Source organism: Phyllostomus discolor, chromosome 10 (assembly GCF_004126475.2).
Source record: "Phyllostomus discolor isolate MPI-MPIP mPhyDis1 chromosome 10, mPhyDis1.pri.v3, whole genome shotgun sequence".
Classification (NCBI taxonomy): domain Eukaryota; kingdom Metazoa; phylum Chordata; class Mammalia; order Chiroptera; family Phyllostomidae; genus Phyllostomus; species Phyllostomus discolor.
The window spans coordinates 68,257,877-68,271,437 of record NC_040912.2 but is presented as its reverse complement, the minus strand read 5'-3'; the positions used below and the strand labels follow the sequence as shown (position 1 = coordinate 68,271,437).

General features: G+C 39.8%; 1 protein-coding gene across 3 annotated transcripts in view; it reads left to right on the top strand.

Annotated features, from left to right (window-relative positions):
- TSPAN12 (tetraspanin 12) overlaps nt 1-13,561 on the top strand; it is a 76,102-nt gene that overhangs the window by 55,431 nt on the left and 7,110 nt on the right. For all 3 annotated transcript variants that reach the window (XM_036010850.1, XM_028525986.2, XM_036010851.1), the window contains one exon: nt 793-936. In XM_036010850.1, coding sequence (XP_035866743.1) covers nt 793-936 — 144 coding nt within the window. The remainder of the gene's footprint in view (nt 1-792; nt 937-13,561) is intronic.

Sequence of the window (13,561 nt, the reverse complement as noted above, 5' to 3'; positions counted from 1 at the left end):
AGAACATTATCATAGTTAATTATTCAGAACGTAATCTACATATGCCCTTAATCCATGTGTTTAAACCTTGGCCAGAGAAAGTGTTTGCTAATCCTTGGTGAAATGAGACAAAAAGAAAAGACAAAATAGTTTTTCTTAAATCTAACTTTATTCAAGCTAAAGGAACATCATTTTCTTCTGAGAGTAAGGTGTTAGAATATGATGATTTACTTCAAGAATCTTATTTGGTTGAATAAAAATTTATTGGCTAACTTATTTATACATCTCAAAAAATTTTGGAAATTATTCTGGTTAATGAATCCCACAGCTGGTAATATTTGTGATGGGGGCTTTGGTCCACCCCTCTTTCCACAGAGATTACAGAAATTTATAATATTTGAATTTATTAAGCAATTAAACTGATAACTAGGTATGTAGAGAGAGAGTGATCAACTACCCTTTAGTGCCTGAAGACTTAATGATAAATATAAGAGCCCTGTTTGAGCCCTGTTTTGCTAGTTGTGTACATGAACGCTGTTGCTGCATGATCACTTGTAGAGGATCTTACAGTTAGTTGGGAGTGAGGCTCAGTCAGGATCTCTTTTCTTGTGTTATGGGCATCGTTCAGAATTGTTCCGTTATGACTCCTTTGCTACAGTTCTGTCACTAACATAGAATGTACACATATCATTAGGTGATGACAGAAACAGGGGAAGCTCTGGCTATAAAAATGTAAGAAATCTAATGTTTTATCTCCTATAAATTAAGAGCATATTTTTGCAGTTTCTGAGCCCGACAGTCATTCTTTTGCAGTTCAAGTGCTGCGGAGTGGTGTATTTCACGGACTGGCTGGAAATGACAGAGATGGAGTGGCCCCCGGACTCCTGTTGTGTTCGGGAATTCCCAGGATGTTCCAAGCAGGCCCACCAGGAAGATCTCAGTGACCTTTATCAAGAGGTAAGGTCGTGTACTATTAATTTACCATGGATAAAATTTTCTTATATGACAAGAATCAACAACATGCCATTTTCCTCTTCTGTCTAATTTCCAGACAGAAATTTTCCTCTTCTGTCTAAATATAAAGACCCTTAACATTTTTCTCTGATATGTGGAGAAACAGGATAAAGGTAAAAATTAATATAACAATCTGAACACTGATCACATTTTAACAAAGGAAATTGGGAAACACTAGGTTTTAGGATTAATTGGATTTTAAAATGTGTTAAGAATCGAGTTTTTTCACCCCCTCCTAGGGGTCCTTTGAAAACAGACACTAGCAGAGTGTGTAGCTGACCCTGGATGGATGTGAACCCAGTTTGGAGTTCCTGAGCAGAATACAGGGTAGAGCCTCCACATAGATTAAAACATGCAGGGGGGAAAAATCCCACTTTCCATAGAAAATACTGGCCTTTACTCTTCACTTCCCCCTGCTGGCTAACATCAGTGATGCGAGTTTTAGTTAGCTGTTTTAATGGAGTTAGATGCTCACTGGAAAGAAAATCAATTGTTCCGTGCCCCAGGAACTTGCAAGTGTGTGGTTTTGGGAAGAATTTATTAGAATTGTCAATTATTCTTTTGTTAACAGAAGTTTTCCTATCACTTCATTTTTAGTGGCGATTTTCAAAAATTTTTAGCAACAAAATTCTATTTTCAAATTAAAATCTAGAACCATGTCACCCAGTACAGAAGCCATTAGCTACTTGTGGCTATATAAATTAAAATTAAGTAAAATAAAAATGTATTGCCTTGGTTGCACTAGCTGTATTTCAGGTGCTTAAAAACAACCTCTCAGGATTAGCTGCTTCTGTACTGGACAATGCAGAGGAGACATTTCCATCATTACAGAAACTTTTATTTCAGTCTTGACCTAAGGCAGAGCTCAAAGTGGAAGGGAAACTGCTCAGGCTGAGGGGCTGAATCATGTCCCAGATTTATCTCCAGTCAAGTACACGGCTGCCGTAGAGCGCTGCTGCAAACCCCTGGCCTAACGGGTGCATTCATGGAATCATACCCACACACAGTGTATCTATAAAGAATGAAACTGTAAAACAAAACACATCAGGACTTATAAAACATGCCTTTTTATATATTTCAACATGGTGACCATAGCTCGTTAAACATTTTTCCTAGAAATACTAATATTGTTCCAAACATTTTTTAGGCTGTCTACCAAACTCAGCTGTGGAGATACACAGGAATTGGACTCATTAATTTACAGTGTAAATTAACTAATTTGAAAAAACTGCCACAAATGACCCATTAAATTTGTGTCTTAGAGTAATTTTGGACTGTTAAAAAGATCATCTCAGAGGACAAGACTTGGCCACATTTAAGGTTATCCAAAGTACAGCACCGTGGACTCTGCAGGCATGCACAAGGAGGAGTGCTAAGTATTTTTACTCAGAATTGAGTTAGTTTCCTAGGGCTACTATAACCAAGTGCCACAAAATGAGTGGCTTCACCAACAGGTACATATTGTCTCACAGTTCTGACACTGTAAATCTGAGATCGAGGTGTCACCAAGATGGGTTCCTTCTGAGGAATGTAAGGAAGAACCTTTCTATGCCTCTCCCTCAACTTCTGGTGGCCGGCTGTCATCAATGTTCCTCAGCTTATAGAAGCATCACCCTGATCTCCGCCTTCATCTTCGTATGCTGTTCTTCTTGTTTGTGTCTGTCCCCAAATTTCTCTTTTTATAAGGACACTAGTCACTCACTGGTATTTAGTGTGTCCTCATCTTAACTGATAATATCTATAACAACTCTCCTAAATAAGATCAGATTCTGAGTTAGCAGATCTTAGGACTTCAATATATATATTTGCAGGGGATATAATTCAATTCATAACAAAAATTGTTAAACAGCTGAATAACTCAGGTCATTTATTGTAACAGATCATCGAAATTTTTTAGTCATGCCTCATAGTAACAAGAAGCATTTTGTATGGATATTGTCATTTTAAACATACTACATTAAGTACCATTTTGGCTTTGAATAAAAACAATATACAAGGCAGTGTGCATTGAGTTCCTTGGTGATTATACTATATCTTGTGTTCTGAATGAAAGCTGAATATTAGCTGGTGTCTGTAGTAGGGTTGGCCAGCTAACAAGTGTACCAGTTTAAAAGTCCTGTTCATTCTGTAAAATAGAAACAGTGCTTAATATTTCTAAGATAATATTAAATGCAAGCATAATTGTGAATATTCAAGCACATTATAACTAGCCACTAGGTGTTAAAAGAACAGATGATTACAGTATAGACACAAGTATACAGTATAAACATGTGAATTGAAACCTATGAACTTCCCACTATAAACTTAATTCATTTGTTAGTTTTTAGGAATAGCAAGTCAATATGGGAAGTTCTTGGACTACATATATAATAATTTCTACTTTCTTTAGTTGATATGATTATAACCAATACTGACCATGAGTATGGCAAAACATGAGTCAATTTTCCAGATATTCCCACAAGAGTGTTTACTTTAGTTTTACTTTATTTAATTGAAAAGCATGCAGTTAAATATTTAATAAAGTTTTCTTGTAAAATTATAATTCAGTTTTACTAGCTTATCCTAATTGTTTCTTTTTAAAATGATTTTTTTATTAGTTTTAGAGAGAGGGGAAGGGAAAGAGAAAGAGAAGAGAAACATCAATGTGTGGTTGCCTCTCATGTGCCCCCTACTGGGGACCTTGCCTGCAACCCAGGCGTGTGCCCTGACTGGGAATCAAACTGGTGACTCTGGTTTGCAGGCCGGCCCTCAATCCACTGAGCCACACCAGCCAGGGCAGCTTTTCTAATTACTTCCACTAGTAATACTTATAATGAAGAGTTTATTTTTATTATGTCTATAATTGCTTGTTCCATTACTGGGCAAAATGGGATTCAGCCACCTGCCACTGTACATAAGCATCACACAGTAATTGATGGGGGAGGAAAAAGGTTTTTATTAACAGGGTGCCCAATTTGGAGGGACTGGGGGCTCCCTGCTCTAAACCATTCTCCTGTGCAAAACACAGAAATCTCTTCATTCCCCAAAAGACTGAAATTCAAATCCATGCCCAAACCCACCATTCATTCTTATCTGCCCTTTTGGAGTCCAAGGCTGCTCCACAAATGGGTCTCTCTCCAGCTCCAGGCTCTCTCTCTCTCTGGAGTGTGCACTTATGAGGCTGGTGTCTCCACTGCCTCTCAGCAGCTCCTTCCCTCTCCTAGGGCTGGGGTGTACTGCCAGATCAACTGCAGCCAGTTGTGCCAAAAGGGTTCTGTCTGCCAGCTGGTGCCCAGGGCTGCCTGTGACCCCAGGGTCGGCAAACTTTCCTGGCCACTGCTCTCAGGGCCACCCATACATTCTTTGCACTGCTCTCAGGGCTAGAGAATGGGAGCAGTCCAGGACCAGTGTGGTGTGGGGCTGCAGTGTCCCGTGGGCTGCTGCTGTGAGGTGTGTGTCCACTCAAGCCTTCTCCTGATGATGCATACAGGGCAAGGCAAGAGCTTTGAGCAGGGCCTGGTGCCTGCCATGTCTTGCGAACACCTGGTTCTCTGATGGGCTGGGCAGGGGAATGCGAAAAAGAGGGCTGAGTTGTTGTGTGTCCTCTGATTTCAATATTTCACCCCAAAATCCTACTTGCTGTGGGAGTTTCCAGCTTGTTAGACAGTTCAGGCTAATGTCCACCATGTGCATCAGCCTGCACCATCTCCCTGCCCCTCCTCCTGCTGCCCTGACCTGGAAGTGGGTAGGAGGGTTTTTCTAGCTGGCACACAGCCTCCCTGCCTGGGGTGGGGTGTACAACTGGGCAGGTGTCTGGCAAAGTTTGTTTGCCCTCGCCTAGAGGTATGTCATGCCCCAGCTGTGGCTTCAGCCTGCTGCCTTGGGCATTCCTGTGACCCTTCCACCTTCTCAGAAAAGGCAGGCTCTCTCACCATCTCAGGGTGCCCTCTTTCCACTCTGGGGAACACAGGCTTTCCCTCTGGATCAGGGTTTACCTGCTACCCGGCAGTTGGGCTCCCGTTACAGTTCCATGGGTTTTAAGGTTGAAAGAAGCCACGCTGTTTTGTGTAGGCAAATTTGATGGCTCAGATTACTTTTAAGTTTGTTTCATGTATTTATCAAATAGCTAGCTAGCATTGTCAGTTATGAGGTATTTCTTCAGACAGAATTCCAGCAGAGATGGAGGTTCATTATATCAGAGTAATCTACTGTTGCATTTTATAATTAATAACAGATGCTGATATTGGTTGTGGTATTGTGCATAATTATATGCATAGTTGACTTACAAAGTAGATCACTTAGTGGCTTTATGGCACAAGTACATTAAATCCATTATTAAAAATAATACTTAAACAAGCAAAATATAACCAAAGACAATGGAATAGAGAACAGAATGCAGTGTTCAGAGGGGAGAGGAGAGGGAATTTCAGGGGAAAAGGGGAAGGGTTTACAGGAACAAGTATGAAGGACACATGGATAAAACTAGGGGTGGGTAGAAATGGGAGGGAGGAGGGGAGGGCTGGGTGGGTGGGTTGGGATGGGAGTAAAAGACAGAAAATTGCACTGCAACAATTAAAGTAAAATTTAAAAAAGAAAGAAAGAGAAAAAATAATAATAATACTTAATCCCATGTTGCCCTGGAAAATAAGCTTCCTAATTGTAGTGTGCCTGTAGATCCTCCACCTGGAAAATGAGGGGTCTAGGAGGGAGAAACAAGGGAGGGATAGCTGGAGGGCTTTGGGTGTTTACTCCGAAGTCTCGAGTTCTAAGGGGAGATATTTCAGATGTCTTCAATATTTCAAAGTTCATTCAGTACAGGAACAAGACTACCATTGTTGCTCCAAGGGCCAGAGTCACAGGAAGGAAATTTTGAATCAGTAGAAGGAAGACTTTGCTCATTCATCAAATCCATCCAATTGTGGTACAGGTTTAAAACAGTGAGTGTCTTATCTCTAAAAATATTAAAATCAAGGTCAGATTGCATGTCGTTTTGGTGGGTAGAATGGGTTTTTAAATTAAGAGTGAATCTGGACTAGAGTGAACTTCCAGGTCCCTTTTATCTTTTCATATTCTTGAAAGCTCAGATGATAAGAACTGGCTTTCTTCCTGTAATTTATTTTTTCCTGAAATCAAGGAAATAAATCATTCTCAACCATCTGGTGGCCTGCTTAGTCCTGACCCAATAATGTTTTATGACATATTGAAACCTGTGAAAATGACAGAAACAGAAATATAGCACGATTGCACATTTTAGAAACTTCCCATCAGAGTTGGGTCTGGCATACAACTCACCTCAAATATCCACATTGAGCTACACACCTATATAAAAGTATACATTTAAAAAATCACAGTTGAAATATCTCTGGCCATCAATTGGTCTCATTGTATTCATTCATAGAAATATTTGTGAGTACCTACTGGGTTCCAGGTGCTATTGTAAATGCTGAGGATAGAGTGGAAGCTGTTGCAGACAAAACCTGTCTCCTCTTGTATAACCTAAGTTATATTCTAGTTAAGGATGCAAACAATTAACAAGAAAAACAATACAATATAATTTCAGGTGGTGGTAAGCACTTTGACGACCTCTGAGCAGACTCATGTGCTGGAGAATGGCTTTACTGATGAGGGAGCTACTTAAGATAGGACAGGTCAGTCAGGCTGTCTTAGAGGGTGGACATTTGATCTGTGACCCATTAATGGAGAAGGGCCCAACCATGCAAAGGTATGTTGAAGAATACTTTTTTTTTTTAGCCTAAGGAACTGTGAGCACAAAAGCCCACCCAGGGGTGCCTGGGCAGTGGTCACTGACTGCTTACTGCCCTGTTCTTTGGGATTGGTGTGTGTAGCCAACTCCCCAAATACTAGGTGGAGATGTGCTTCAGCAAAACATCAGAACCAGAGTTAAAATTGCTAAAATACAGGCCGAGGATGCATCTCTTCCTTCTCTCATCTGCTGAGTTTTCCCCAAACTTAGTTTTCTAGAGCTCTGTGTCTGTACTTGATATGGGGATGGAAGAAAAGAGAAAGACGACTAAAAAGGCTGGTAGAGAAAAAGTCTTTGTAGAGCAGGCATTCCCCAGCCTCTTGCCCCTGGGCCTGTGCTCTTCTCGGATGGGCTTCAAGGGAAAAGCAATGCTGCTGAGATTGTTTTTTGATATTTTATGTGCATTTTTTCAGTGACTAGGATCCGTAGTTTTTTATTTAACTTTCCTTGATGTCTCATCCCTAAAAGTGTGAATGACCACAGTTGTAAAGAATAGTGTCAGTGCTTGCTATCTCGGGTAGTAAATGAAGCACAAACATCTCTTCAAAGGGCCTGAAATGGCATTTTTTCCCTCTGTGTGCCACGTCTAAAAATGTAAGTGGAAGTCAGCAGGCTCACAGCAGGCCCTAGTTCAAATGGACCAACTCAAAATGTAAAACAAACGGGGACGGAGAGTCAAGTAAAATGTAGCCCCAGAGACAAATTTGTTTTGTAGTTAGGAGAAAGACCACTGTGAAGAGATATTGACTGCTTCTCCAGAAAAGTAGTACTCAGAAATTTATGTAAGGCCTAGACAGAGAGATATTTTTCACATACTGTGTGTACTTCTCCTTTAGACTTGTATTCTTTGTATGTTTCATGAGGTTTCAATATCAAATACTCCTAATACAGTAATTTTTCTTGTGGCAAATAATATGAACCAAGCCATTACTACCTATTTGTTTGTTTATTATTATTATTTTTAATCTTCACCCAAGGATATGCTTATTATTGGTTTTAGAGGGAGGGGGAGGGTGGGAAAGATAGACGGGGAGAAACATTAATGTGAAAAACATTAATCAGTTGCCTACCATAGGTACCCCCACTGGAGATCGAACCTGCGACCTTTTGGTGTACCAGACAAAGCTTGAACCAATTGAGCCACCCTGCCAGGGCCATTTCTGCCTCTTTGATGGTTGTTTATTCCTTCTCTGAGTAACAGGAAACATCTATAAATAGAGAGTTAAAGAAGAACAGGGCGTGTGGGCGTGAAGAGATGTGCTCTTTGTCTCTGGCTTGCAGGACAAAGAACCCAGATGAAGCCAAGTAATGTACAGTTGCCAGTGGCCACAGATTGTAAATAGATATCTAGGGATGCTCCCCCAAGTTAAATGTGGGGGCTGCTCAGGGTGAACCATGTGGAAAGGGTTGTTTGAGGTTTTTTTCTCTCAGTTACGTGAAATCTGCCCTGTGAGCTGAGAGCCACGAAGTCAGCCCTCGACAGCCCACCCCCAGATTGGAGTCCTGTCCCTACTTGTCTCCTTCCTACCTGGCTGTCCTTGTCAAGTGGTTTTTGTTTTATAATCTACATCATTCTTTTTCCTGGAAGTATCTCAGTCCGTGGCACTTTTATTAAACTTCTCCTGCTAACAAATCTTGACAGTTAGAAAAGTGAGTCAAACTGTATGTCTGTTTTGGCTAATAGAAACAACTCTTAGTTTATAATTTTTAAACTTAGTTTATAATTTTCCTTCACTCAGCACTTCTTAGAGGTAGAGATTGTCAGAGTGTTTGTGGATGCAGAAGGAGATAGTGGGACATGGGAGTGTCCCTCTGGCAAGTTCATGCAGTTGTGGGTTGATCATTTTTCTCCCAGGCAACCCTGCTGTTAATTTACTAGAGGGTTTCTTCTCAGAACCAAGTAAATCGCCACACTGGAAACAACACAGTTCAGGGTAAGTGTTCGAAAGAGAAGTCCAAGGCAAGGAAGTGAGATAGCTTAGGCCTCTGTCCGGTACTGGCCAATTACGCTGACCTAAAGTGAGTCAATCTGCATAGTAATGATTCCCACAGCAGTGGTTAGAATAAGAGGTCAGAGTTAGATGATCTTGAAATTGGGGCGCAAGAAGGAGCCTGACAGAGGCCGTTTCTTAATTCCCATTGTGTTGTCTTTGAGATACAGAGAGCACATGGAGGGGTAGAAATTCATTGGGCTGTTAGTGAGGTGCAGAAAATATCTGGGTGGCAGGGGCTGAAAAGGCTATTCAAGCAGAGAAACAGTGGTGCAGAGTTACAACTAGAAGTGAGACAACACCGGGAACCCAGGGCGTAGAGGAGCGCCACGCAGGGCTGGGAAGGATGGCCCGAATTCTGAAGCACTCAGGATGATCGGATATGCATGCATTTCTACAGAAGTCTGCGAGTAGCTACGGAATAATAACAGCAAACATGTTTACAAAATTGAGGCATTATGAAAGGATGGCCCTAAGACAGAATAGTCCTGGGATTCTGATTGATTCAAAATGAAGCTCCATTCTCAGATAAACACACACAAAATATCCTGCCCAGATAGTAAACGGCAGGCAGCTTTCAGGCTCAGTGGTTAGTTAGATGGAATATCCCCAAGAAGTTCCATTCTCAGGGTCTTTTATATAAAGTCAAAGACACTTCCTCCTGTTTCTCTGTCGACTTCATTATCTGCTCAGCAACTGCTGGCAGGGATCCTCTGGCCTCTGACACAGGTGGTATCTGTTTTATCATTCAAAGTCCTGCGGGGCGGGTTTGGGGTAGGTTGGGGGAAATCCCTTTATTTCCAGGCTTTGCTTGTTCTAATCAGGCCTTGAACTATCCTTCCGGTTTGCTTCAGGTATTACAAATGTGTTTTTTCTTTTCTTTCTCTCTCTTTTTCTAGATAATTCAATTGTGAGTTTCCTGTTACCCATTCACTATCCAAACAGCTTTTCCCCTTATGCTTTATTTGTGGAGACTTGCAAATTTTGCCTTTAGAATATACTGACATGAAAGCCAGTGTAGTATTTTGACCTGGAAAAGTACTTCATAAAGGAACAATTTTAGATTTGTGCTTAAAAATCATTGTATGAACCTAGAATGGGTGAGGTGAGGATTGGGCTTGCTGAGGCGGGAGGTCTTTAGAAAGCTGTTGCAGATCATTCATGTGAGTGATTGTCAGAGGAGGGAATGAAAGTGAAGGATATGAAGCTGGAGAATGAACAGACTAGGTGATGACTTGCTGTGGGGAGTGGGTGACCAGGAAGCTGCGAGGACATTTGACTTTGACTTGGGCCCTGAATAGATGAAGCCATTTTTTGAGGGGGAGAGGTTGGCTTTGATTATTCCACTTTGGAATGCGGATTTAAGGGTCCTGTCCTGGTACTCCATATACTCCCAGTAGGAAATATTAAGTTTTGGAGACAGAATTCAGCCAAAGAGGTGGATTTTGTGTGTATTAATTAGGGAAAGAGCTAACTCAGAATACAGTAGTTGAATAAGGTGATAGTCTGTTTCCTTCTCCCAGAACAGTCAACTGGTCCAGTCTGTCAGGCAGCTCTGCTGCACAAGTTCATCCAGGGGCCCAGGATGGTGAGGCAGCTTGCCAGTTGGAGGCTGAGAAGAAATGGAAAGCCGTTGTCCTGGAAGTCAGAGGAGGAGAGGTTTTGAGGAGTGAGTTTTTCCTCAATGAGGAAGCATTGTTCATTGTTTCAGACTAGGCTCTGAGTTCTGTCCTTCATTTTTTCTCACTTTTTTCTTTTTTTCTTGGTCAGGTCCAACCTGTAAAATGAGTATTACCAGAATGCCTAACTCATAGGGCTGTTTTGGAGAGTTAAGTGAATTAACCTATTCTAACCCCCTAAGAATAGTGCCTGTGTATCGTATATACTACTAGTAATAGCTGAGCAAAGTAATCAGAGATTGAAAAGTACACATTGCACTTTTCAAATAGGATACATATTTAAAGTATATAGATCTATGGTCAAGTATTTACATGCATTATCTCCTTTAAGCCCAAACACAAGTCTTTGAAGTCTACAGTATTATTATCTCCATTTTACAGATGTGAAAATGAGGCCCAAAGAGGATAAGTGATATAGCTAGTCATAGAGCTATCTAATTGATTTTAAAGCTCATCCTTTTTAAAAAAAGATTTTATTTATTTTTAGAGAGAGGGGAAGGAAAGGAGAGAGGGAGAGAAACACTCCCAGCCATGTGCCCTGACTGGAAATTGAACTAGCAACCCATTGGTTCACAGATGGGCACTCAATCTACTGAGTCACACCAGCCAGGGCTAAAGCTCATACTTTTAGACACTAAATTTTGAGATGTGGAATACATGGTGAGAAGCAAGCTGAAAGTTTATAGATTTTTTTTTACTTCTAACCTCACTTTCCTTATCCATTAAGTAAGATAATAATAGTACCTACCTCATTGTAGTGTTACAATGCTACTCAATGAGAAACCCTTAGCAAACCACTTAACACACAGTCAATTCAAATCTTCAATGGTGGTGAGTAATGACAATATAACAGCAATTCATTAACATATTTATTAAAGTAAATAGAAAAGTTACCAACCTAGGGTTAGAGTTTTCACTAGCCAAATTGCTCCTAGTTTTGCCTGTTGGGACCAGAAAGTATGCGTTTCTGGTTGTATATATTTGTGCTGGCTGAAGGTAGATTTTAGGTCAAGGTTTTGGGGACTTCATATGGTTTCCCACTTTGCTTGTTTTTAACACCCTTCCCACTTACAGATGAACCTTTAGGTGGACCAAAAGGGGCCCAGTGAGAGACGCTGCTTAAATGAGCAGTTTGTAAAGGTTCTAATCAGTGGGACAGGGAGTACCTGCTGCTGGAACCGGCCTCACCGCGGAGGATAGTACCTGCTGGGTTTCTGACTCGAGTCTCTTTATGACAACTTTTTTTATAAAAATGAAAATATTCACTAAATACAGTCTTTCAGTGTGATGATCTACCTTTCTAATGGGGAACTATTCTGAAGATTAAATGAGATATGAGAGCCTATTTTAGTCAGAAATAAGAAAACTTTTCTACTGCATTTCCTATGCCTGAGTTTGGTTAACCTTACTCTTTTTTTTTTTAAGATTTTATTTATTTTTATTTTTTTTTAAGGAGGGAAGGGAGGGAGGGAGAGAGAGAGAGAGAGAGAGAGACATCAATGTGCGGTTGCTGGGGTTATGGCCTGCAACCCAGGAATGTACCCTGGCTGGGAATTGAACCTGGGACACTTTGGTTCCCAGCCCGCCCTCAATCCAGTGAGCTACGCCAGCCAGGGGTAACCTTACTCTTAAGGCAACAGAAAGTCCTGTAGTGAATTTTATTACTTGCTATTTGATTTTCTTAAAGGATTTAAAACATTTATTTTCTGCAGAGCTTATGATTATCAGTGGAAAACTTGTGGTCCAACCTGTTTAAAGCTCATGAACTGCTATCATTCAATTTTTTAATTTTAGAAGAAATAGAGCAGAAGATATATATTTGTACCTGATAATTAGCACAGTCATTTCAAACTTGAGAAGCATGTTTATTATAAAAAATCAATTATAAAAGTATCATACTGGCTTGTATGGCAACTAGCTTTTATTTATACTTTATTTCATAAGCACACGAGATCTATCAACTCTGTGACATAGCCCTGTGAGAGCCATGGCTGCTTTTCTAATTTAGAAACTCATTTTGGAGATAGATCAGAGGATAATTTCAAGTGTATAATTTCCTCAAGTGAAATGAAGCATTCTGACATGCCTTCAAATAGATTCCAGGAAATGTAGGGATTAGTAATTTTTCTCTGATAAAAAGGTAATGTTATTATTTACAGATAATAGTTGACCAGAATTTTAATGTCCCTGCAAGTAAAGTAGGTTAGCCAATATGTCTTCTATACAGCTTTGGTTATTAACGTAGGGCTAGCATAGCTTTATATAGGAAGAAAACATATTCAAGATAAATCAACTCAGCATTTTATTTAGAGAAAGGCAAATAAGTGCAATTCAGTTCTTTCCTATTAGGAATAAAACACACTTTGTGAAATCGAATGCAATTTTTAACTCTTAACATTTCTATTTCTTCTTCTGACTCACTTAACAGAAGTGTTCATTTAGGCAACTAAATATCTATGAATAGTACAATAGATTATACAAAGACACATCTATATTTTTTTTCTTCTGTAGACTTAGTGTCTTGCTTTTCAATGGCAATGTGCAAGTTTATATAGAAACGTGTAAACCTTATGCATGATTATTTGATTGGCTTAAACTAAGTTCACAATTTGTGCTCGGATTGAATTACTTCAATGACAATAATGCAGAAAGAACCATAAACCCACAGCTGTTTCCATGAAGAATTTAGGATGGCTGAGAAGGACAGTTATTTTATAAAAAAAAAAAGTCTGGCAAAATACTGTCTTATCAAGAAGAGGAATGTTCTTTTGGAAAGTTAATCCTTAGCATTAAATAATTGTGTATATGAATCACTAATATTGAGCAATATGCTGAAGGTTTCTACAATGCTTTCTGAGCCATCAAATATTAAATTGTGTCAGTATAGAGAGATTTGTGTTTTATATATTTACACCCTGTATCTTTTTATTAAATAAATGATTTAATGTAGTGTGCAACAAGAAAGATACAATGAATTAATAATAAAATATAAATAGCTTTGGAGAGTAAGGGATAAGAACAGAGTAATTAGACATGCTTGATATGAGGACAGATGGGGTTGTGAGTTTCATGTTTGCCTCTTAGCTTTCTGAAAGCCCAGATGAAAGGAGATGTAGTCATTTGCATGATTTAATGTTAGAATTGAATATTCCATA